The 25,285-nt window shown below is 37.5% G+C and overlaps 1 protein-coding gene across 2 annotated transcripts in view; it reads right to left on the reverse strand.

Moving 5' to 3' along the window:
• Positions 1-25,285, reverse strand: part of mdga1 (MAM domain containing glycosylphosphatidylinositol anchor 1) — a 245,884-nt gene that overhangs the window by 129,881 nt on the left and 90,718 nt on the right. For both annotated transcript variants that reach the window (XM_030123136.1, XM_030123127.1), the window contains exon 4: positions 15,917-16,091. In XM_030123136.1, the coding sequence (XP_029978996.1) occupies positions 15,917-16,091 (175 nt within the window). The remainder of the gene's footprint in view (positions 1-15,916; positions 16,092-25,285) is intronic.

The raw sequence follows: 25,285 nt of genomic DNA on the forward strand, positions 1-25,285 counted from the left end.
GGTTTGAAGTGACGCTTACAACACAATAATAATCACATAGCACAGCAGATGAAAATAATCCCATTCTGCTCCTTACAAAAATTAGATGCGAATTCAGGTGAAATTTTAGTATGGGTCAAATTATTTCATATTTGACCCAAGGTGAGATAGTCTTAATGAGGACAGTTGCACATAAAAACAGGCCTTCCCATCACTGTGCATAACCTTCACATAAAGCAGGGGTGTCAACTCATTTTGGTTCAGGGGCCGTATTTAGCCCAATTTAATCTCACGTGGGCCAAACCAGTAAAATGATGACTTAATAACCTATAAATAATGACAAATGCAAGTGTTTCTTTTTGTTTTAGTACAAAAAAAAAAACAATTAAATTATGAAAATATTGACATTTTACAAAAAAGAAGTGAATAACCTGAAAAAACACACAATTCATTTGAAAAATTAGTGCAATTTTAACAATATTATGCCTCGACTTAGTATTTATACATGTACATTTACACACAATGTTACATAAACATTTGGTAACAGGCAGAATATTGTTAAAATTTTGGAGTTTGGAACTAAAATTTGAACAATTTCTACAATATTCCATCTCTTATTATTAACACAACTACAGATCACAGTGGATCCATAAATGCACAAAACATTTAGTAACAGGAAGAATATTGTTAAAATTGCACATTTCGGGTTGTTCATCTTTGTTTTTATTTATGTATTTATTTGCATTTTATTGTGAAATAGTAGTTCTGTGAATGTAAATATTTTCACAGTGTAATGTTTTTTTTGTTTGTTTTTTTCACTGAAATTTTTTCCACATAATTTTTCCCAAAGAAAATTTGTCGTTGTCATTATTTATGGGTTATTGTGTTGTTATTTTTACTTGAGATCACATTGGTCTGTATGTGGAACCTGAACCAAAATGATTTTTGACAACCTTGACTGTTCAGGTTAATTTTTGCACTTTCATCCTGCGGGCTGGAATGGAACCTTTGGCGGGCCAGATTTGGCCCCCGGGCCACATGTTTGACACCTGTGACATAAAGGCTGCAAAGCATTTCCAGGATGTTGGTATAATAACATTTTCATTTTTTTCTTTCCATGTATAATATAATTCAATCTGCCACTAATTCAAGCATTCATTTTATATGGTTATCATCTGAATTATATACAGTATCTACAGTGCTTACACATGGAACATGACAGAGATACCTGGGTTGTTTCTTTCTTCACATACTTATGCTTTTTCGCTCTAAAAAAGGATTTAATTTCTCCTCGGCATTGTGGCTCTATAAACATTTCCACTGTGCACTCTCATATCTTAGTATGTCTTAAGCAACAGTCGAGCACAAACTAATTTATGGTGCTTTCATTAGTACATCCTTATCTTTGCAGTACAAGTTGAATAACAGCTTTTCCTGAACAATAAGTGCCACTGTCAGTGTTTTTACTTTCAGGTTCAAGAACAACTTTACAGACAGAGGGAGGATGATAATGGATGGATTATCAATGCACTGCTTGAATTTTGTCATATTAAGGCCATTTCAGTTAATTTATCGCACAAAAAAACAACCCAAAAATTAGAAAGCAGCTATATTTACCCATAAAGACTTAAACAGCCACTGTCAACCAAAAAAATCTATTGATCTAAAATGTTTAATAACTTCTGAACCACTAACCCTATTAGTATGTAAAAATAATTGTTGTAAAATGCAGTTTGTCATCTTTTCATGGTCATCAGATATGACCCATATGGACGTTCAGAGGTTCTGTAGTGAATGTGGAAATACCGTCATCTTCTACAACATTGATTCACCAATAAAACCCATGGAGTTGGATCAATGACAGTGGATGGACACACTTGTTTTTATGTTCAGTTATTGATATCTTTTGCTGAAAAAGTAATTTTTTTCATGAGTATTCTCCGTTTTTGATATAACATCCCTCAACTTTAACCCTTTCATGCATGAATTATGAGAACCTTAATCACAATTTTTTTTCTTGAGTGTTTTTATCCCTCTTTAGGCATAAAAATAATAATTCTACTGATTTTTGTTAGCCTATTTTTATGGAGTTACAAAAATGTCCACTCAGCTGGACACCATGCATTTAGTTTTAGAACCAAAGAAACATGTATTTACTGATATACTGTGTAAAAACTATGAAATAAAAGCATTTTTAATGCTGCTAATCCGATGTTTTCTCACATTTTAACATACCTGCATGGAGATAATATGCAAAAAAAAAACTGTTAATTACAGTCTAATAACAATTAGCAGTTTTTTTTACTCTCAAACATCTTACTGCAGATCAGGTTTATCTAGAACAGCAAAGTTACAGTAATGGTATGAATGTCAGTGTATGGGATGATGCATAAGCGTCCACTCTGTTGGCTGATATGGAACTAAAACAACAAAATCCATGAATATACAAGAGAACACTTTTGAACAGCTGTCCACTGTAGTGGCCAGTGTGTATGAAAGGGTTAAACTGAGCTTTAATGAACATCTACATGATCTGTAAATTTAATATAGGAAAATTCCTGATTGCCACTGAAAAAACACAAAATACAGAGGATAATATGTTAATAAATGGTGATGAATCCCTTAGGAAAGGTTAAATATAGGGAAAAATCAATTTTGGAAGTGCCACAAAGGTAGCGCTGGGTCTTTATGGGTTAAAATTTATAAGTGTATGTTACTTGTATAAGATTGTAAGCATTATGAACATAAAATATTTCATGTTTTGTCCGTTCAGCTTGATTTCATCTGGTAAATACACATTTCTATCGCATTCAAGGGAAAGATGGAACAGCACAGCATCCACCACTTTGTGATCTTGCCATTTGTTTCACGGCCATTGAAAGACATTCATTGTAGGCGCCAAGTTTCAGGTGAAATTCTGTCTAATTCTTGCTCCGAACAAGTCTTGAGGTGTGTAACAGTACAGGGTCTTCATTATCACTTTTTGTGTTTCTAGAAGCTCCACACATTCTCCACTGACTGCACAGGCAGGTGCAAAGCCCAAACCCTTTTTCTCCTCAGCCCTGCCTGGGTAATTAGTACAGAATGTGGCTTTGCATTCAAACATGCATGAATGTCCCTGGAATAGTTGGCATCTTGATGGCAGCACGCATTCGCCAAAAATCTCACTGTACTTTTCAGCATAACTGGTGCAGCACAGAAGTGTCCTCTGCCAAGGACACTGACGAAGTCCCAGACCATGGCAGACCCCGGCTTCTGGACTTGCTGGTAAAAGTCTGGATGGTCCTTTTTGTCTGGAGTATCCATATCTGCCCATCTGAACGCAATCAACGTTGAGATGAGTGTCGGTCCATCCCAGACGCCTCTGAGTCGACGATGAGTCTAGACACAGTTGCTTCCTTTTGGCTCAGTAAAGTGTGAACTGGCAGTTATAGATGTAACTATCAGCTACAGATGAATAACTGTTGGTGATATGTGTCGTCTGAGCTCAGGCTTGCATCCTTGACCTTTACACACTGATATAATATATACAGTCGCGGAGAAAAATCATTAGAACACCCCTTTTTTTCTTCAATTCCTTGTTCAGTATAATGCCTGGTACAACTAAAGGTACATTTGTTTGGACAAATATAACGATAACAACAAAAGTAGCTCATAAGAGTTTAATTTCAGAGGTGATATCTAGCCATTTTCCATGGTTTTCTTGATAATAACCAAAATCACTTCAGTTCTTACATCAATATCTTGGCATTGTACTGACAAAAACAGTGCTTTTAGGCATTCCATGTTTTCCTTGCTGTCTATTTTAGTCACATGATACACACAGGAGTTAGTACTTGATTGCATAACCATTGTTTTTGATGACTGTTGATGGTCTAATAATTTTTTTCTGCGACTGTACAACAGGTTCCTCATAGGTTAATTCTCCTGTCAGTGCCTTGGACCACAGTGCTGATGATGATCTGGAGTTAGTGCCCAAATACCTTCAATGGCAGCTCACTCCTCCTAATGAGTGTTATGTGTTAATGCTAATTGCTAATGCCAATGTTATCAACTTTGTATGTATTAGGAAAAACACAGTGACCGAATTTCGCTTTAGGCATAATAAAGTGCATCAACCATTAACTTAACCGTTCACTTCAAACCTCTTTAATATTTTCATTCTGATCTGCACCATAGAGAGTGGCAATCCAAATCCATTCTTATCTTTTTTGAGGAACATTTAACTAACATGTCAGTAATTTCCCCTTAAATTTGTTAACAGATGTGATCCTTGGCTCATCTTTTCTCCTAAAGTTAAACCTTTATTGGACACCGACTTTCTTCTAAATCATGGTTACAATTACACACTGATTCAGATCACATTATTTCAGAATTTTACCTTCATTATTTGCCTTACATGAACCTTACGGGACAAGAAGTTGTGATCACATTGTCTACAATGAACATATAAGTCAAATGAATTTTGATATTCTTGCTTTCTTTTTCATTTCCATTTTCCATGCCAACTATTTTTTGTTTGAAGTTGTACAATCAGTGTATACATGCTTTATGCAGGTGATCTACTACTCAATATGGGTTTTTATACATAATTAAATTAGTTGCCCTCTGTGTGTGGGGAGCAAATTAAATATTTCTGTGTTTTTCTTTAAATTAAAGCAGAATAATGAGCTGCTATACAAGTGCTTACATTTTTGTCAGACTGGCCCAGTGGGAACTGGACCCCTAACCCTGATGGTGGTAGTACTATATTAAACTCACTGAGCTACCGTACACCACTGCCATACATTACTAAAGTGGAACATTTTACATTTAAGCATGACTGCCCCACATATTAACTGACAGCTATAATATGCAATTCACCATCCGAATGTTCAGTCTTGTTTTTCAACACTGGATAAAACATTTTAATTGAAAAATGTACGTACCTATAATGTAAGGACATTTGAAGGTGATGTTATAGTTTTCACCTTTTTATAGAGAATAGCTTGAGAAGAAGACTACGCTCCCTCACCATTTATATCTGCATTCATTATTTACTAGATTGAATTTACAGCTAAGTAATCTACTGTAAATATGGGCAGAACTCTGTAGAGCAGAGCAATATGACATGTTCAGACTTTATCACAACTGAATGAAAATTAAAACTAGAAAAAAAAAAACATGCATATAGTGGTGGCTAAAATTATTAGAACACCTGACAAGTCTAAAAATACTAGCCTTTCTTTGCCTCCAAAACATGACTTCATTTCACAATTTTCATGAAACATGCAGAAGGTTTCTCTGAGCACTACAAATATCAGATCAAGTCTGTCCTACAATTTATATCTACTTTTAACTAACGTTTACTTAATGATCAGTATAGGCCTTGTACATTCTGAAGAATTACACAGTTGTCTCCTAAGACTCCTGCATCAGCATCAGTTTAACCACGATCACACCTGACAATGAATACACAAGGAATGTAGCTACTTCTATGAAGGAACAGGATTATTTGACATTCACTGAAATAGGCCTAGCTTGTTTTCTGAAAAAAAAAGAAAAAAGCAAATATCTCCTTATGACGGCTCTGTTTTATGCGTCATAGAGCATACTGATGACTTTGCAGATATTTCATTTCTTTAGTAAGTATTTTAAATTTTGGCCACCTTCAAATCTATCTAAGATGAGAAATTATCTAATTACGAGCTCTTATATGTAATTTAATAAAGGAAATTCCAATTGAAAAGAACTCACTGAGACCAACCTTCATGTACCATTTAAAACATTTTTTTTAATGAGATGATGGAAAGTCTCTGTGAATGTAGGCCATCAATAGACAAAAACTGTTTTTAAACAAGGACAGAGTACGAGTAGAAAACCCTCACTTAAACCTGTCACGACCTGTTACCGTTACGACCCCACTACTCTTTATAAGGAAATACTCTTGTTCACAGCTACATCATGGTGGAAGTGGAGACACGAGAGAGAGAATCCTCCATTTTTGCAAAAAACTCAAACCTTTTGGAACCATTTTCCTGTCAGTAATAAATGCTTTCAAACAGATTAGTGTGTACACACTCATCCCAAATGAAAGTAATTGTCTTGTATCCTGTTCTAAGGTCTGAGAGGTCACCCTGTGACAACTAGTCTTTAGAAAGGCTTAGAGATCACATATTTATTCATCACAACAAAAATGTACCTACTCATCTTAACCCACACAGACGATGGGAAGTTTGATTTATTTAGAATGTACCAGTAGCCTGTTTGTGCCAATAAATGCAGAGAAGGGAGTATGTGTTTTTCAGGTTTAAGTGCTGGGTTTGCCTACACCTAAACAGGGATAAGAAAAGATATCAAGGCTTCATTTGATGAGTCTAGTACTTCTTACGTCATTAATTTGTATTACTTTAAAAAACTTGTAAGAGTTAGAATACAGTCTTGGTGCTAAAGAGAGTTCTGTAAATGCACCATCTACTTCAACAACCTCCTGTCTACTGACGAAAGGCAAATTAGTTACAGTTCAGGTAAAGCCCTAAAATGAAGATACAAAACATATGTAGATATGCTGATATAAAACATACTTTCTGTTTTACACTGACCTTCGAAATTATGCAATGGCAACATTATTTTTTTTTTCCCCTGGCAGATGGTTTGGATCTGCAGTACTCTCCCAATAATTATACAGTATGTGTATGGACACTAAAATTTCAAGGTCATGTGGCCAATCTCATCCTCTCCAACTATGCAAAACCTGCTTTTCAAATGCAGTGTATTATAAACATTTCACATTGAGGATGAGGGATTTAAGTTTTACAAGCTAAAGCTATATTTACAGTGTGGATCAATACCAATAATGGCAATCTCTGGTGTTCGTTGTGATCACTCAAAACCATATTATTCAGGCTGCAAGCTCAAAAGTGCTGAAAAAAAGCAAAACAGAAGCAGATTATACTGATATTGCTCTTTGGAATAATTCCAAAGATGAATAGATGGATTTTGCTTCATATCTGTGCACATATGTCTACACAAAACAACCAGACCACTGGCCCTGTAGCTCACCGACATGTTCTATCAAGAATCAAAAACAACTTGAATTTCTGAGGTTGTCAGGTTCTGGTGCTTTGTTAGAGTCCTGTGGTTTGATGCAGGAGATCAATCTCTCAGTAGAAGTGGGTGGTATTTTCACCTGAGAACAACTAAAAAAATTAAATGAAAGTCCATATATGACTTCATATCAGTGCTCAGTAGTAATTATATTGATATGTAACCATTTCTATTATAAGTCATCAAAATATGGCCCATTATAAGTAAAGATAAGTTTTCAATATTTCAAAAGTTGAAAAATCAAAATGTCTCAAAACTGTGAACATTTCCCAAACATTTGACATTGTCCCAAGGAAGCCACATATAAAATATGACACGAATTCAACCAGTAGTTCTGTTGGAAATTGCTAACAAAGACGACAACAATGAAGATGACGATGGCGACGATGATGACAAAGACGATGATGAAGTTTGGGAGTGAACTGCAGAACAAGACAGTCTGAAAAACTGTGGACACTGCTGAAGGGAACCATCAGTGCATTTCATCTCACACATTAAAGTAAGTACATGCTATAGTTAAGATAATGGTTATTTCTCTTATTCTCAGAGATCTTGTTGAGGTACTCTTAAAAGACATTACATTTTATTTATCACTTGGGCTTCACCTTTCCCCTCAGTTTGTTTCACTAGACATTGTTCTCTGTCAAACATCAAACCAGTAACGCTGTATAAGCTGCTAGAATTACATCTACCTACGTTAAATAAAGCCTTTGTGATTTAGTTGTTTGGTTGGTTTTTGGAACACTTGCTTTGGCTGGTAAAAGTTACAGTGACCACAGTTACATGGCCTTAGTCATTCTTGTGTATAGGGTTGTTCAAGGAATTCATGGTCATTAAAAAGAGGATATTTTGCTTTTCATTATTTTCAGATGTCATTTCAACACAGGATGTGGAAGAATGGGGGTGTTTGCTGTTGCTATAGGTAGGTTCCATGGAGGTTGGAATGTTTAACAAAGTGATGCTTTTGCAAGGACAGGCTGCAGTTAAAGCCTGAATGTATGAGCTACAATATGGGAGTTTCTAAAGTATAAATCATGTACAGTGGCTTTACTGCATTAGAGTTCAAGAATGAATATATGGACGTGAAAATATGTGTAACTGGTTAAGTTGTTTTTTTTTTTTTTTTTTTTTTTTTTCAATTCTACATGGCACTAATACTTTTACTACAGTTACTTTTTTCATTTTTATCTTGAAAAATCAGATAATTAGGTAGTTTTCAGCTCATCACAATCATCATCATACTGTACATTATTCCACTTAACCCTTTATCGGGCAAGTGACTCTTTTTAGTAATTTCTCAATACATTACAAGATAGTGACAGCAACAGTAACAGTGAGGACAGTGAGTCAACAATCTCAGGTCCAATGTGGTCTACAGGGTCTGTAAGGTCCACCTCTGCATGAACAGTGAGTGGACCTGCTTTGTTAGGTACCATGAAGTAATGGTACTAATGTAAGGAATGATGTTCAAAGGGATAATGTGGATGTGGACAGGTGTCTGGATCAGCGCCTATGTTGGTCTAATGTTCTAAAAGTGATGTTGTTTTCACCTTATATGTGTTTTTCTTGTATTTTTTATACTCACTTCTTGGATTTTATTACATTTTTTTGTCACTTAGGGGTAAGGAACCAAATGTGATGACTTCACTGACCTTGATTTTCTACATAATAAAAAATTTAGAAAAATGTCAAAAAAGAAATACATTCTTATTATGTCCTCCAATAACACACTAAGGTTGAAATTTTGAATTTCAGAATATTTCTATGAGAACCCTATAAAGGGTTAAGGAAAACAATAACTGCCATGACTTACAAATGACTGATTTTATGCCTCACATTGAAGAAAGAGTTTGTTAGATTCTACAATTGGAGCTGAGCAATGATCAGCTATACATCTATATATGAGACATACAGAAATACACTGGTGCCCATAAAATTGAAATAATTTTAATAATTTTAATAAGTTTTCAGACACTTTCCTCTTTTTATTCCTATTTCGGCCTATATACATCAGTAATCACCTTTGATCAGGTATAATGATTACATACTGAGTCCTAGTGACACTTTATCTATGAATACATCATATTCATGAGAAGAGGTAAAAATATTCTATTCTAACTTTATGGGCAACAGTGTCATAATAAAAAACAAAAATCAACTATTCAACAAAGCCTTGCAGTACATATAAATAAAAATCCAGCACCTAATATATGTCAAAGTGCAAACCTTTGAAAAAGGCCTGCATGGAAACAGTGGCCATCCTTTTAAACTAAGAGACAGAATAAAAAGTGGACAGAAGATGAAACTAACAAAAGAAAGTTGAAGAAACAGATCCTATAGAGACAAGGCTGAGTGATGAGAAAAACACAAACAGACCAGGAAATAACGAAGTCCCATGCACAAACAGAAATATATATGAAATATATATTGAAGGAGCAGCTGAGAGTAATAACAAATAACACACGCAGAGAGTGGACGCCTCAGAGTACATGATAAACAGAAAAAGAGAGAAAAACATGAAGAGAGATAGGGTAGAGATGATGAGCAAAAGGTGGAAGGTGGGGTGGGCTTTTGCTTTTTGTGAGTCAGAGTAGAGAGGGTGGCCAATGATTCACCCTGTGGCTTCAGTCAGCCTTAATCCAACTTAAAGGTCACTGCTTCCTTTAAACAACCTGTTACCTCATGTCTTTCTCTACAACTTTGCATGCTTTAATCAGTAATACCTGCATATGTACAGCCAGTACTAAACATGTTGGGTGTGTGTGTGTGTGTGTGTGTGTGTGTGTGTGTATGTGTGGGTCTGTTGTTTCAGTTCGGTGCCAACAGTGCTACTGTCCATTTGTCTTGTTCGAGCCAAGACTGGTGTCACCCTGAAGCACAGAGCTTGTGTTGTGACAGAAGATTTTGGCCATCGGGGACAGAATAAATGCCACCTAGCCTGCTGTTTATGGGTGTGAAAGTATGTGTGTGTGTGCATGCCTTCCGCTGTCAAAAACACCAATTCTAGACCACTTGTATTACTGCACTGGGAGCCTTTCTAAAAGTGCTAGAATAATAGATGACACATTTTTCCACTGTCTTCCATACCTGGTTACAGTTAAGCAGATAACTGTCAAAAGTTTGAAGAACCATTGGACATCTGGCAGGTGATGGTCTCTTATATAAATGTTTTTGTATATATATCTTAGCATTGTGCTTTCCGTGGTTATAATAGAAATTCCTACATTGTTATCTGCTACAGTGTCTCCACATCATACGAAATAGTTGACAGTTTGGTGCATGAAACAGACAGATATCACACTTTGTTGTAACGGGTGAAAAATATGAACATAACTGTGTGTAGGATAGCTGACATTTTGGATGCTATAAACTTTATCACATTTCAGAAGCGTAAGGTGATGTGAAAAAAAAAGTACCAAAGTAAATCAGTTACAGAGAGTTGCTGTTTAGTGTGTTTGACAATTTTTCAAAGGTATTGTGCAGCTCCCATTAAATTCTACTCACCCTTTAGTGGTAGTAGTAAAAGTAAAAAAAACAAAACCAAACAAAATAATTTTAAAAAAAAAGCCTAGTTTGCCATCTTTTCCTGTCTTCGAGTTTCACAAAAATGAAACAAACAAGAACTAAATGTACTGCCATGAATGCAAAAACATCAACAACAAGATCTATGTACAATCAATATAATAATAACTTTTATTTTCATTATCCCCAAATATTTCACTTACCTGGTTGTGTCCTGAAGATGACAGTGAAACAACAAGAGAGGACTGAATCAGCTGATCTAACAAAATTCTAGTTACCGTCTGGTTTCCTGTTGTATGTTTTCTGATTTAGATGAAATTGTTATTGGCTGGGTTTCTGAACCAAGTCCATCCCATCAGTAGAGGCTACTTAAAGTTAAACCCCGCCAGCTCACTATCCTACTGTCTCCGTGGTCAGAGTGCCAGGTCATTGGTCAGCTGGTAGATACATTGTACAAGTGGCGCTGTTTACAGGAAGGGGCAAAATGATGGCTGATGTGTTTCTGAATGGGGAATATTAGTGGATGTAGAGTAATCAAAGGGTTGGTGTATGTGCTCAAAGTGAGAAATTGAGAGTAACGGAGAGACATGATGATGAATCCGACCTCCTTTTAATATGTATTTGGTCATTTGGCACATGGACTTTATCATTTGGTGAAGATTCAGCAAGTGGATCATCAAATCAAGCTCAAATAAGTTCAACTATTAAGAACTAACCGAGTTTTTCAAAACAGTCCTGTGATTAATACATGCTGAATTCAAGAGGCAGAGTGTAGATGGTTGAGAATAGCAAAAAGGAAGATAGAATATTATTTGTGTGGGCAGAAGATAAGGAAAATTAAATACAAAAAAAAGAAAGCTGTATTTATCTGTTAACCAAAGGGAACACAAACACCAAAACATACACTTACACTTCAAATTAGGACTAACCAAGTAGACAGCGGAGAAAATTAACCCTATAATGCCAGACATATCATATTTGATACATGACCTTTGAAGCCCTCTATATGATCAGAGTGATATTTTTTGTCTTGATAAACCTGACGTATACAATTAGATACATGCAATACACGGATAATCCACCAGGGGGAGGAATTTGTTCACTAGAGGCTTTTCCAGTGACACTACAAGACTGTCAGGAGGCAGAACTTTGCCAATTTTGAAAAGAAATTATCAATTTGTTAGACATGTTTGTGTTAAATTATGTTTTTGTTTGTTCAAAAATAATAATATTTGAGCATTGAGACCTGATGTATCAAATATGATACAAAATTGAAACTCATACATGGAAATTGATATTTGAAAAAATAATTTTTTGGTTGTTCAGAAGGACCAATAAAGGCTCCAGCTTCAAAGAATTGGAATTTGTCAATGATTTAATGGTTCAGGCTTTACAGGGTTAATAATACAGGGTGGGGAAGCAAAATTTACAATGAACATTTAGTTGTTTTTTCTCAGCAGGCACTAAGTCAATTGTTTTGAAACCAAACATATATTGATGTCATAATCATACCTAACACTATTATCCATACCTTTTCAGAAACTTTGGCCCATATGAGTAATCAGGAAAGCAAACGTCAGAGTGTGTGATTTGCCGAATGCACTCGTCACACCAAAAGAGATTTCAAAAATAGTTGGAGTGTCCATAAAGACTGTTTATAATGGAAAGAAGAGAATGACTATGAGCAAAACTATTACGAGAAAGTCTGGAAGATACTATTAAAGAAGAATGGGAGAAGTTGTCACCCGAATATTTGAGGAACACTTGCGCAAGTTTCAGGAAGTGTGTGAAGGCAGTTATTGAGAAAGAAGGAGGACACATAGAATAAAACATTTTCTATTATGTAAATTTTCTTGTGGCAAATAAATTCTCATGACTTTCAATAAACTAATTGGTCATACACTGTCTTTCAATCCCTGCCTCAAAATATTGTAAATTTTGCTTCCCCACCCTGTATGTGTACAAGCAGATTCTGAGGTAAAGAAATAAAAAGATGATTTGATTTAGAAAAGGAAAAGAAAGCAGGAAAAAGTATTTGTGTGTCAGGAAGACAAGGCAAACGAAATAAAACAAAAGACAGGGTGTTGGGTGACATGGCTGACTTCTGTTGTTCTGTACCTCCTGTCCTAAGCAGAATGTGGACTATGTACCTCTGCTCCAGTCTTCAAACTTATTTTCGCTGCTTTAGTTTCAGTTTCTGTCATTCTTTCCTTTCCCTCCTCAGTCCATCCTACTGATCGTCTTACTCATACACAGCTCTTTGAAGTGTGTGTGTATGTATGTGTATGTATTTGCCCTCTTGTGTATTACTGTATATAGACACATATATTCTGTAAATGCAATAAATATGTGTTCTACTGCAAATGAGTTGATGGTGTATTTACCTCCATGGTTGTATGAAAGCAAAGTTAGGGCCACATGCAGAAGAGATGACCTAAAGCCAGACACTGCTTCATACACACACACTGACTAAATTCCATTTCTTTATTCGTGGACTCACTTTCTCTTGCTGCCTCTCACTATAGGTCAGCTCTTCTGCCTCTTTTTTTCCTCTTCTTCTCACCTTTCTTACTATTCGTGAGGTGGAAATTACCTCTACCTCACCCTCAGTCAATTCACCTACGATCAATCACCATTCTTTTCTACTTGAGCTTTTTTTTCGCCCCTATTCTTACACTTGAGTTTTTCATGTGGAGGCCGATTACTCTAACAGTAAGACCCGTTTATGCACTAGACTGAATCATGATTTCTGTGTTGTTTCGTCACTTTACAAATCGGTTTCCGCCAAACTGAACAATAACAATTATATAGTCCTGCTTGGATGTCATTTTATTAATCCAAATAATTATTCTGTTTCTGTCTCTGTTTGCTATCTTATACTAACCACTAGATATTTCAATCATCCTAGATCAGCCCAAATAATTATTTAAAGGGTCAAAATGGCTGCTCTTTCCCTCATACCCCCCTCCTTATGACCTCTAACCCCGCCTCTTCTCACTCCTTCATCAGTCTTCCCTTCACTTTCATCTGTCTCTCCCTCTCTCTTACCCTCTTCTTCCTTGGTAGCCTAATTGTTACATCGTTCTTGTACTAAAATTGCCTGTGTAGAAAGCATGGCTGATCGCCGCTGGGTCTAACACAGCATGGGGGAGGGGGAATTGAACAAGCATTGGCTGTCAGAGCTGGTTAGCTTCACAGAGCTCCTGTCACAACTACACTTGCAATACAACCTGTTTACCACGCAGGCCCCCTGCAATTACCAGCTCCCCAGCAGGGGCCAACCCAGTGCCTGGGGAGAACTAACACTATCAGCAGAAAGGGAGGAGAAAGATGGTGGGAGGGAGCCCCATTATGAGGCTGAGGCAGGGTAGAGTGTAAGTGACAAATCCTGGAGGGACAACCATAGTAGGTGCATGTGTTTGTGTTCTATTGATGTGTGTGTTTGTATGCTACTCCACAGGCACATTGATTTTTTTTTTTTTTTTTTTATAAGATACTTGACGGAGGGTCTGCAGCTCAAATTCCAGAAGAAGAGATATTATTTAGCAAATGAAAGGCAGGTAATGGATGTTTAGTGTAATAGGGCCTTTGGAAAACCAGCCTTTTTTCTATTAGTCTATAAACCAGCCATTAAAATGATTGAATCAATGACGGAAGGAGCTTTGTAATAAATGTGTGCCGGTACGGACAAGGATTTTAGGGTGCTGGGAATGGAATAAAATTCTATAATAGTACTGACAGTGTGAGGGGTTATAGCGGCATGTAAGCCAGCCTGACGCCTTGACCTGGCCCCTGACTCACCGGGACAGTGGGGCAGTGAAACAAGCAGCAGCACGGGGCCCCTACAACACAACACTGCTTCTCAACTGTCGCATGTTTAGCGGCATCCAGTATCAAAGTGTCACACGTGCACTCCGAGAGGGATGCTGCTCCAACTAAACTATGAGACAAGAGCTCATATTTGTCTATAATATTTAGCATATTTCCATTGTATCAGCAGTAATGACATTCAGTGTTTTGACTGAACGACGACTTAGTAATGCTGTTCTCCTCAGCAAGCATTTACTTTGAATAAATGCCAGCAAATGACACTAACCAAGACGGTATAAAAAACATATTTCAAAACATTTTAGGAGTAAGTGATGGAACATGAATCAAGGACACTAAGTCTGCTCTCAACATTTCTGGCTAAATAATAAATTACTGCAGCCTCACAAATACAGTGATGAAGCAGTTTTGGCATCAGAGCGCACACCAGCCTTGCTCTTCACTTTTTGTCTTGTTAATCCTCCTCCAATGTCATTGGAAGCAGCTTTTAATTTGATTGCAGCAGATTCTAAAAATGTTATGTTATATATCTCTATGGCATCCTGCGTTGACATTGTTGCGGGTTAAACCTCTTCAGTGTAGAAAATTACTTGTGTCGCATAATTACTGGTGTCCCGTAATGCTAAAAGGGCCTCATCATATATTCTAGCACATCAATATTGCGCTTTTTTTTTGTGTTGCAAACAATAACAGAAGGCCCACATACAAAGAGAGGTCTCATAATTATCAGCTGAATAATAATTTACATACTAATTGGCAGTGTCAAGGATGAGATGGATTTGAGAAGCAACAAACATTAACTGCTGGGAGCGGAATATTTATTAGTGATTTGCTTTTCTTAATTTCATTGATGAATTCATTTATTTTATTTAGTGTTTATTTGTTTATTAGGGATAGGTACGTAGCATAGAATTCTGCCACACACCACAGTATTTATAGCTTTATTTATGATGCCCATCCCTATTTGGTATGGACAGGGATTAGTTGAGAAACAGTGGGTTAGGGAGCCCGTACCACCTGGACTAACTGTTATAAAACTCTTAATATGTTCCACAGACTTAACTATTTTCCAGGAGTATCTGACTAAACTGTCTCTGATCATCCATATTGTTGAAATAAAAAAAAAAATCTAATTTTCCATTTGCTAAAGTTACTCATTTTTAAGCAGTGGGAAATGAAATTGCGATTTTAGCTTTTAATGCATTGCACCTTCTTATCTATACCCTTCCCAAATACTACAATTCTATTTGATCTATCCTCTTCCCTCCTAATCCCCCAACCATGCTTTTCATCCTCTCCACCATAAGTCATCAGATACTCCTGGAAGCCATTCCCACCTGAAATCTCATCATCCATCCAATCTGTCTTTCATCTTTCCTTCTACAATCTTTCCTCTCACCATCTTGATCTTCTCTATCAGTGGGAATAGCAGTAGTGATAGTCAGCTGTGGTCTAGAAGTGGAAGGAGTTTGTTTTGTCCGCTTTCTCCCTGCCCACTTACACTGCACATCTACGCGGATGGACTTGATGGCAGCCACCCCCACCCCGTTGTCGGCCTTGCAGTAGTAGCGACCCCCCTGCACCCTCTGGATGCCCTCGATGCGCAGTGTCTCATTGTAGATGGATGTTTCCTGGAACTTGTCTGATGCACTGCCTGCCGTCTTTGTCCAGCGTACCTGAAGACAGAGAGGGGGAAATAGTAGTTGACAAAGATGCTGTCAGTGAAATCAAGGTGTTTTCAAGGACATGATGAGCCCAAAAGGAGAGAACTGAAAAAGAATGAAGTAAAAGACAAGTATTTATTGAAAAAATACTACATACAGATGTATATATATATATATATATATATATATATATATTTTTTTTTTTTTTTTTTTTTTTTTTTTTTTCCTCACACACAAATCACAATCGCAGTCCCCTCAGTGTAAGAGAAATCACATATTGTAGTGATTTAAAAAAAACAACAACATATTTTAACCTGGATAAATGAGAGTTTCAGTTCTCTGATCTGGATTATACATTAAGTAAAAATAGAGAATTAAATAAGTGAAGGTCAAAAAGAGGAAAAAACCAACATCTGGGAGGAATGTTAGTTTTATGGAACCTTACTGATCTAAAACTTCTTCCTCTTGTTCATATATTTGCTTTTATACATTCAAGTGGACACCAGTTCTCTGAAGAATTGTACAGGGGTTGGACAAAATAATGGAAACGCCTTCACCTCAAGATGATAATGCCCCAATCCATACAGCTAGAATTGTTAAAGAATGGCATGAGGAACATTCTAATGAAGTTGAGCATCTCGTATGGCCGGCACAGTCCCCAGACCTCAACATTATTGAGCATTTATGGTCAGTTTTAGAGATTCAAGTTAGACGTCGATTTCCACCGCCATCGTCTCTAAAAGAGTTGGAGGGTATTCTAACTGAAGAATGGCTTAAAATTCCTTTGGAAACAATTCACAAGTTGAATGAATCAATAGCTCAGAGAATTGAGGCTGTAATTGCCGCAAAAGGCGGACCTACACCATATTAAATTATATTTTGTTGATTCTTTAAGGTGTTTCCATTATTTTGTCCAACCCCTGTACTTCACTGACAAACTAACAAATTTACAAAAGTCTGTTTAAAAATAGAAGGAGCTAAATCCACAAAGACTAGATCGCACCCACTACTTGCGCAGTGTTAGTGCCTGCAATCTGTTACATTTTAAGGAGCTATTCAGAAAAGATTTTGTGATAATTATGTGCCGGTGCAAACACACCCATAAAATTTTGCTCCTATGTGCAATTACTCCTTGCATTTAAACACACAACGTCATTAACACCAGATCAGTTACAATCTGACAGTCAGTGTTGTGTGCTCTCCAACTGTTACACTCTGGGATAATAAGGTGAACTGATCGTAGTAAGACGGTATGACCTCTGCCAGCGCTTTTTATATTTAAGTAAACACAACACTGAAATAACATGCTTAAAACAGCGTATGACATTCGTCACCAATTTTTCATCAAATCTCTAAAACCCAAGTGACAGCCTAAGTATCACGAATCCATTAGTCTTTCTGTGATTATGCACCTGAATCACTTCCCTTACGGTGAAGAATTTCCAAGTGTACTCTATCACAAGCAGTCTGCTTGTTTACATACCAAACCCATATATCACTCGAGCCTTTTCACAAATTTTGTTGCAAAGTGCATTGTGGGAATGGGAATTCCATGCAGCCGCACTATGGATGTAGCAGCAACAAACACGGAAACAGCTTCATTGCTTGTTGCTGCTGCTGCGTGGAACTCTGAAAAGGCCCGGGTGACGGTTTGGTATGTAAACAAACAGACTGCTTGTGATGGAGTACACTTCGAAGTTTTTCACCTTGAGGGAAGAGATTCAGGTGTGTGAGCATGGAAAGACTAACAGATTCATAATACTTAGACTATCACTCGGGTTTTAGAGATTTGATGAAAAATTGGTGACAAAGTCATACGCTGCTTTAAGGACATGATTTCTCAAATATCTCACAGAAGATTTTACACTTGACATCATTAAACATTCAATCATTCAATCCTCACCAACTTTTGGAGAAACAGATGTACAGACAATGATTCAGAGCTGAGCTTGTGTGTCGCTAACACCAGCTATTTGCAGATGTTAACTGCACCAGCCCAACTGCATCTCATAATTTCTGCTGGTCTGTGATCAGTGAGATGGTTTTGAATTGAAACAAGATGATTTTGTGCAGAATGCATGAATATTCATACAAATGACACAGGTGTAATATTGATGCTGTCTGTCTGCCATTCCAGCTTAGAGGGAATTTCACCTTTTTAAGAGTGCTTTGTGAATTCCATGCTATATTTTTGTCTCATTTTGATCAGATTTATGCTTGCAAAAGCTGAGCAATCCTTTTGTGGGTCTGGCCCCTTACGTCTTCTGTTAAAACTCCTAATAAAAACATGCCTGTTTAAGAGGGCCTGAGCTGTAGAAATACATGACTTTGGTTTCTACAAATTAAGAAACAAAAAGAAAATGAGGGAGTCTGTGAGACAGACGGGGAGAGTCTTAGTTTCATTGGGCAGGTCATTAAATTGCCAGATCAAAATTAGAAATGCAGTTACCCATTTTTTCTAAGTGATAAAATCTCTCTGCATCACAGAGTGGAACTTAATGACACTAAGCGCATCATGTCTATGATGCTAAACTCAGACCATTAAGAGTTTTGACAAACTCTATATGGCTTTTTCACGGTTCAATTATCCCATCAAGCCGTAGGAATGCTGTGCAGCAGACAGATACATGATACTTTTACTCGATTAATCAAATCTACAAATATACACACACATTTCAGATACATGAAAGCCTGTAAACTCATCAGCATTGGGATGTTATTCGCACTTTCATCTGTGTGTGTGCATGTGTGTGTGCAGTCCATTAATCCCTATTAACCCTTCTGTCTGTTATCAACCTCGACAAGACTATCAACCATGTCCTGCCGAGGAGGTCAGGGAGGATAATGGGGGAAAGTCACTGATATGGCTTGTGCGTGAGTGTGTGTATGCGTTTATGCAAATGTTTGTGTGTAGAAGTGTGCATTTTCTGCTTTCATGGACACTTGTGTGCTCGTGGTCCCGGTTATGTACACAGGATACACCGGGTTATCGGCATAATATTCACTCTTGCGCGTATGTATGTGTGAGAGAGTGTGTGTGTGTATTTCGGTGAGAAAGCAGGTTATATGGATTAGCGGATTATCAGGGCCTGTGTAAATGCTCTGTGCCTGTTTATTCAGCTCTGTTTGTGGGAGGGATTTGGAGGAGGCAGACTGCCATTGATCAAACCAGCCAAGGTGAGCAATGAACCGAATCCTGTCTTTCCATGGTTTAGTGACTCCAGTTTGCTTGCATGTGTGTGTGTGAGTGCATATGTGTGTGTCATTGTGTGTATCTTTGTGAGTGAGAGAGAAAGTGAGCATCTCTGCTCTTATCCTTTCTATGTAAGGATTAACAGATGAGTGAAAATCTTACAAATTATGGACATTGTATTTGTTCGAGCTTTGGGAGAGGAGCGTTTTAGAGTTATTCATAGGATTACAGTTCAGGAACATTAAGATTAGACTTGACTTTAAAGGAGTTTAAATGACAAGATTATGTAATTGGGGATTGGAACAGAGGAAGAAAAATACTAGATTTCAGTAGAAGCAAAGCACGAACAGCATGTTTGCATTGTGGGTATATAAAGGAATTGTCTTGTTTGTAAAAACCACGACTGTGCAAAAAATCAGGATGATGACTTGCACTTAAAAGATTATGGAAAGTCACTGGGGAGGGGGGTAGCATATGATCTTAGAATAACACTACCGCAGATATTGTTAGATAAGGCGATCCTGGGGTAAAATGCAAGCAAAGTGGGAGAGAAATAGTGTGGGGAAAGTATGGGTGGTGAAGAATACAGTAGGTAAGGAGCGGGTATGTGTACGAGGAAAAAAGGTGTATAAAGACTTTTTTTCTACAAGTGAGTGTGTGAAAAACAGAATAAGAGGGAATGATATATATACGGTATCGCTGGCAGCTGTATGATGGGGAGAGAAAAAGCGCATCACACTGGGAGTTGCTACACCAGGGAGGCAGATGAAGCAAAATAGCATGAGGTGATATTGTGAATAAAGGGGATATTGTATGCGATGCAGATGACAGCCTGGCAGCAGAGGAGCCTTTATCTGCCTGTGTCACCAGCAGCTTAAAACCATCACCTGCGCTCCTTTTCTGTGACCTCCTTCACTCCCTCCCTCCACACCCCTTTTTTCTCTCTTCCTTGAATAGACGTGTGACGCTACTCTTTTTATCCACTCAGGTCCCGTTGGATTGCTCTGGATATCTCTTCTGGCCATTTTTCTCTCCCTCATCCTCTCCCTGTCTGAGCAATTTTCTCTTCCCCCTCCTTTATTGCTTTACAAAGTACTTGAAAGCCAAACAGTCACTTGTCGTCAGATACTGTGTCTGAGCACACATCCATTTAAGACACAAAAATGAACCACACATATTCTGCCAAGACCTTCCCCACACACATCTTGCAAATGCTGGGACATGAAGATGCATTTGTTGAGTCAGTGTCTTTTGTAATAGGTCTTACATTTAGTAGAGAGTGTAATATGAAAGGAATGTTTGGGATCCCCTGGGATGCAGCTTGACATAAAATGTAGCAGGTTTTGTTCTGTGTGTCTGTATTCACTTGGGGAGCAGGATACTGTCTGGGACACGGATATTTCAACATAAGAACAGAAACAGTACAGAGGAATGAAGAACAGCTTTAGCCTTGTCAGAATACAGTAGACGTAAAGTAGGCACCACTTTGTGTTTTTAAGGAGGACGGGAGAGTAGTGCTCTTAGTCTGTATTCATGCTATGATTATTGGGAGGTGCACCGACAAATACTGACTAAAGCCAGTGGGAGATTAAGTTTTCATTAGTGGCCACATACTGTATAATTATCGCTTATAACGATTCCCTTTTGCAGAACATTTATTCCATCCTTTGCATTGTATTTTCTACAAGATTGTAACCATTCATTCATTTTCCGAGGGTTGCAGGGATCCCAACTATCAACAGATCGCAGGGCTGACAAATACAAACTATTCACTCTCATATTCACATCTATGGGTGATTTAGACTGAACAATTAACCTATTAAGGTACATGTTTTTGGACAGTGGCACTGGGACTGCACCCTGAACCTTATTGCTGTGAGGTAACATTGCTAAGTACTAGGCCTGTAACGGTACACGTACCGAACCGAACCATTTCGGTATGCACCTGTTCGGTTCGGTACACAGTTGTACCAAAACGTCACAGTATGTTGAGCAAAAGAAAAAGGAACGAAAGACGTTGTCCAATGCGGAACTTTAAATCCGCGCAAGTTCCACATGGACATATTGAAGGAGCGCACATTGACCCGAAATATGAAATAGAAGCTGATATAAGGTTAAAAAAAAACAAACAAATATGATGTCAACCTGGAAGGAAGAGATTGAAGACCCTCCGCCATCATTACAGTCCTGTTTGGGATCACTACGGATTCAGGTGAAAAACAACAATGAGGAAAGAGACGTTAATAAGTCTGTTGCCGCCTGTGAACTACAGTAGTTGTAAAACACTTACACTAGCTCTGTCTGTCTGTTTTTCTCTCTCTCTCTCTCTCTCTCTCTCTCTCTCTCTCTCTCTCTCTCTCTCTCTCTCTCTCTCTCTCTTTCACGCACACTGTATAACAGAGGAATAGAACCCAGGAGGTGGACACTGAAAGTATGAAAAGTTTCACACCAGCATTAGTTACATTAGTTATGGACCGCACCCCCAGGTATATACTGCCCCCCCCCCCCCCCCCCCCCCTGCTTTTTGACAAATTGCACCCTGCACACACACACACACACACACACACAAGTACACAAAGTGGCCTAAACAGTTTGTCAGCTGTCCTAAAATAAATAATTTGGCTAATTTTGTTGTCAGCGTTACTCAACAGTTTATTAAAAGAGAATATGAGTTTGCTCTTTTGTTAATGTTGCACTTCATGTGGAATTTTTTTTGCTGTTTTTTTTATGCAGAATGTGAACTGACAGAACTATGATTTGATTTTTGTTGTTTGTTCAAAACTACCTGTCAGGGAAAAGTGCAATACTAATGTTTAAAATACATTTAGTAATATGAATAATTTATTTTAGCAGCAGAATTATATTATTTCTGTTTTTCTATATTCTATTGTTTCCAAAAATTGTAGGAAAAATGTTGCATTAAAGACATTTTGAGGGGTTTTCTTTCTTCCCCGTACTGAACCGAAAAAAAAAAACAAAAAAAAAAAACGTGGCTTTCAAAACCAAAAACGTACCGAACATTTACCGAAAATTTTGTGTACCGTTACAGACCTACTAAAGACTGTACTACTATTTTAATGGAGTGATTTCAATATCAAAAGTAAGAGGGCACAACTTACATAGAAACAAGGATAAAAACTGAAACTTAAGAGGTAAAAATAACATCGGGGGGAGTAAAATAATTATTGTGGACACTTAAAAAAAAGTGAGAGGGTGCCCACAATTAAAATGCTCACTCATATTTGTAAAATCATCTCTCACTTTCTGATTTCCACGCTCGCTTCTGTTCTCTACTTGCTCTCAGTTTTACGTTCTCCCCGCTCTCGATTATTCACTGAGCTACACTTGCTTCCAATTTTACTGGGAATGACGTCACGGATTAAGACTCGATTAGACGATCAACGACCGCTACCTGGGACCTGGGTTCAACGGTGTGTCTTAGCCAGAATCTACATTTGGAGGATGAGCACTACGTGGAACCATGGCACCTGGAGAAAATGTGAGGCTTTTAGTCTTTTAGCAGCCAGTACAATGACTTGTCACTTGACTGCTGATTGTTGCTGGTTAACACAGTTAAGTATTTAGACAAATACCACTTAATGCCTCACTAAAATAGCAGTGTTAGCCAATTTAAATAATAATCATTTAAAAAGAGGGTCCTTTTGTCACATTCATTGTACATAAGCAATATTTGCTAGCTGACGGACTAAAAGCCTCACATTTTCTGCAGTTTTTACGCTCGTTTCTATGTAAATTGTGCCCTCCTACTTTTGATAGTGAAATCACTCCATACATTCTGCCCAAAAATAATAACATGAATACCCTCATACTGCTGAAACATTCCCTTATTTACCCTGATGTTCTATGAGAACATGAAAGTGAACATGTTTGATGGGAACGCTACTTTCTATTGCGTGATATAAAGTAGTGTTAACAAACTTCCATTCTTATTGTCATGATTTCAGTTAAGATTTAAGGTTCAAATGCACAAATGGGTGTTTAGTTTAATATAGTGTCAGTTCATTCTTGTTAAATGTGAATCAACAGACAGTGGCTTGGTCAACCAAACATGATGAGCCTATCAAAGTTGTTAACAGCAGTTTAAAGAAAGCTTCTCCAGTTACAGTAAAATTGCAATTTGTAATGCAGATACACAGGTATCGCTTTATCAGATATGGGCAGCCCTGGGAATAATAGCTGACACACAACTGCACATTAATAATAATAATAATAATAATAATAATAATAATAATAATAATAATAATATGTTTTATTTGTATAATGCTTTTCATAGAACTCATAGACACTTAAATGGAGAATGGAGTTGGCATTCTGAATCATGCATGTTTAGGTAATAAAACAGCATCGGATAAGGTTAGGAAAAGATCGTGGCTTGGTTTAAATATTACCTAATAAACCATCAGTCTTCAGTTTTTCTGTATTAAACCAAGCTCTGTTATATTTCCTCTACGCTAACCAAATGCTATCAGTGCCTAAAACTGCTCATACAAATAATTAAATGCAAATACAAATATAATTTCAGCTGAAAAAATTTACCTTTACTTGCATATACTCATATGAAATGTATTTTTGGTTGTAGCATATTTCTGGGTTTGCATGTACACATGACAAAAAACAGTACAACACAATACAACAACCCCGCAATGAAACTTACATTTATAAAGCTTAAAAACACCAGTTATTGTTGAAAGTGATCAGTCCTACAGGCTCCTAAATGACTGCAGAAATAGCACATCTATGACACAGCATCAATAAAACTGAACAGTATAACCTTTGTAAAGACAAGGCACGTTTTATTACCCTGCAGTAGTATTGAATTTTGCTGGATTCATCCATGTGCACCTCATAAATATATACAGTATAAACCAGTAACAGATCCCAGGATTAAAGGTGTGCTGTATTGTGCACGTCATCATGTGCAGGCTGGTTTGACTTGGAGTCTGTGTTGCAGTAGGAACCGGTCACAGTAGCTACTATTCAAATGGTGGCTGGGGTTGTACAGTGTTGCAGCTGTACCAGAGCAGGAGAAAGGCACTGAGGCATTCAGGAGCAGGCAGAAGGATTTTCACAGGAAATTCAACCTGAGTTTTCTGCATAAAAATCAGTGTTATCATGGATATAGGCAACCGAGACAGCCAGGGAAGGTGTTGTGATGATATGATCCACGTCGAAATAAAAAAAAAAAAAAGTGATTACAATGGTTCTGAACTGCTAAAACCCTAAACCCCATTCTCTGAACTCAATATTCAGGAGCATAAACCCATTTATCAAATCCGTCAGTCTTTTGGCACAACCTTAAGCTGGTTTGTATAGTTAGACACAATTTGCAAGTCTGTAGCACACTTTTTGCAAAGCTCTACAACACATTCTCACTCACAAAAACACACTCCTTACTGTGATGCACATGAGCTGCAAAGGTTCAACACAAACACAGCATTAATACAATGACTAAGAACTGAACACGTGTTTTACATGGTAATACAGCAAATGCAGAAATATAGAGTTGTTCAAGACAATGTCAATGAACTCAACAGTCTCAGCCTTTCTATCATTCACAGGATTTACATGAAGCTGGTGTACACTGTGCCCTTTGAAAGCAATTCAGAAGGGCTGAAAGAGTTATAGGTCCAGTCTGTGCCAGTGAGTGTACACTCAGACACTTTGTATGCTGATGCCTGCAGTACAAACTAGTACCAGTTTACTGTTACTGTGGACTGGAGTACATGGAAAGATCCCATGAATTAATTGTGGTCGATGAGGCAGGGTTCGATCTGGCCAACATGCCTTAGTCGACGTCCTCTGTCTATACGTAGCACAAAGAAATGATGCTGAGATAGAATGAGAAAAGAGAGATACAGATAGAATGTTTTACAGCAATGTTTAATTGTTATGAAATGGACAGAGTTTTGGTCTTGTGTGCTTGTACTTTTGCTGATGTAAACCTGGAATTTCCCCTTGTGGGACTAATAAAGACTTATCTTATCTTATCTTA

The sequence above is a fragment of the Sphaeramia orbicularis genome, chromosome 3 (assembly GCF_902148855.1).
Source record: "Sphaeramia orbicularis chromosome 3, fSphaOr1.1, whole genome shotgun sequence".
NCBI classification, from domain to species: Eukaryota; Metazoa; Chordata; class Actinopteri; order Kurtiformes; family Apogonidae; genus Sphaeramia; species Sphaeramia orbicularis.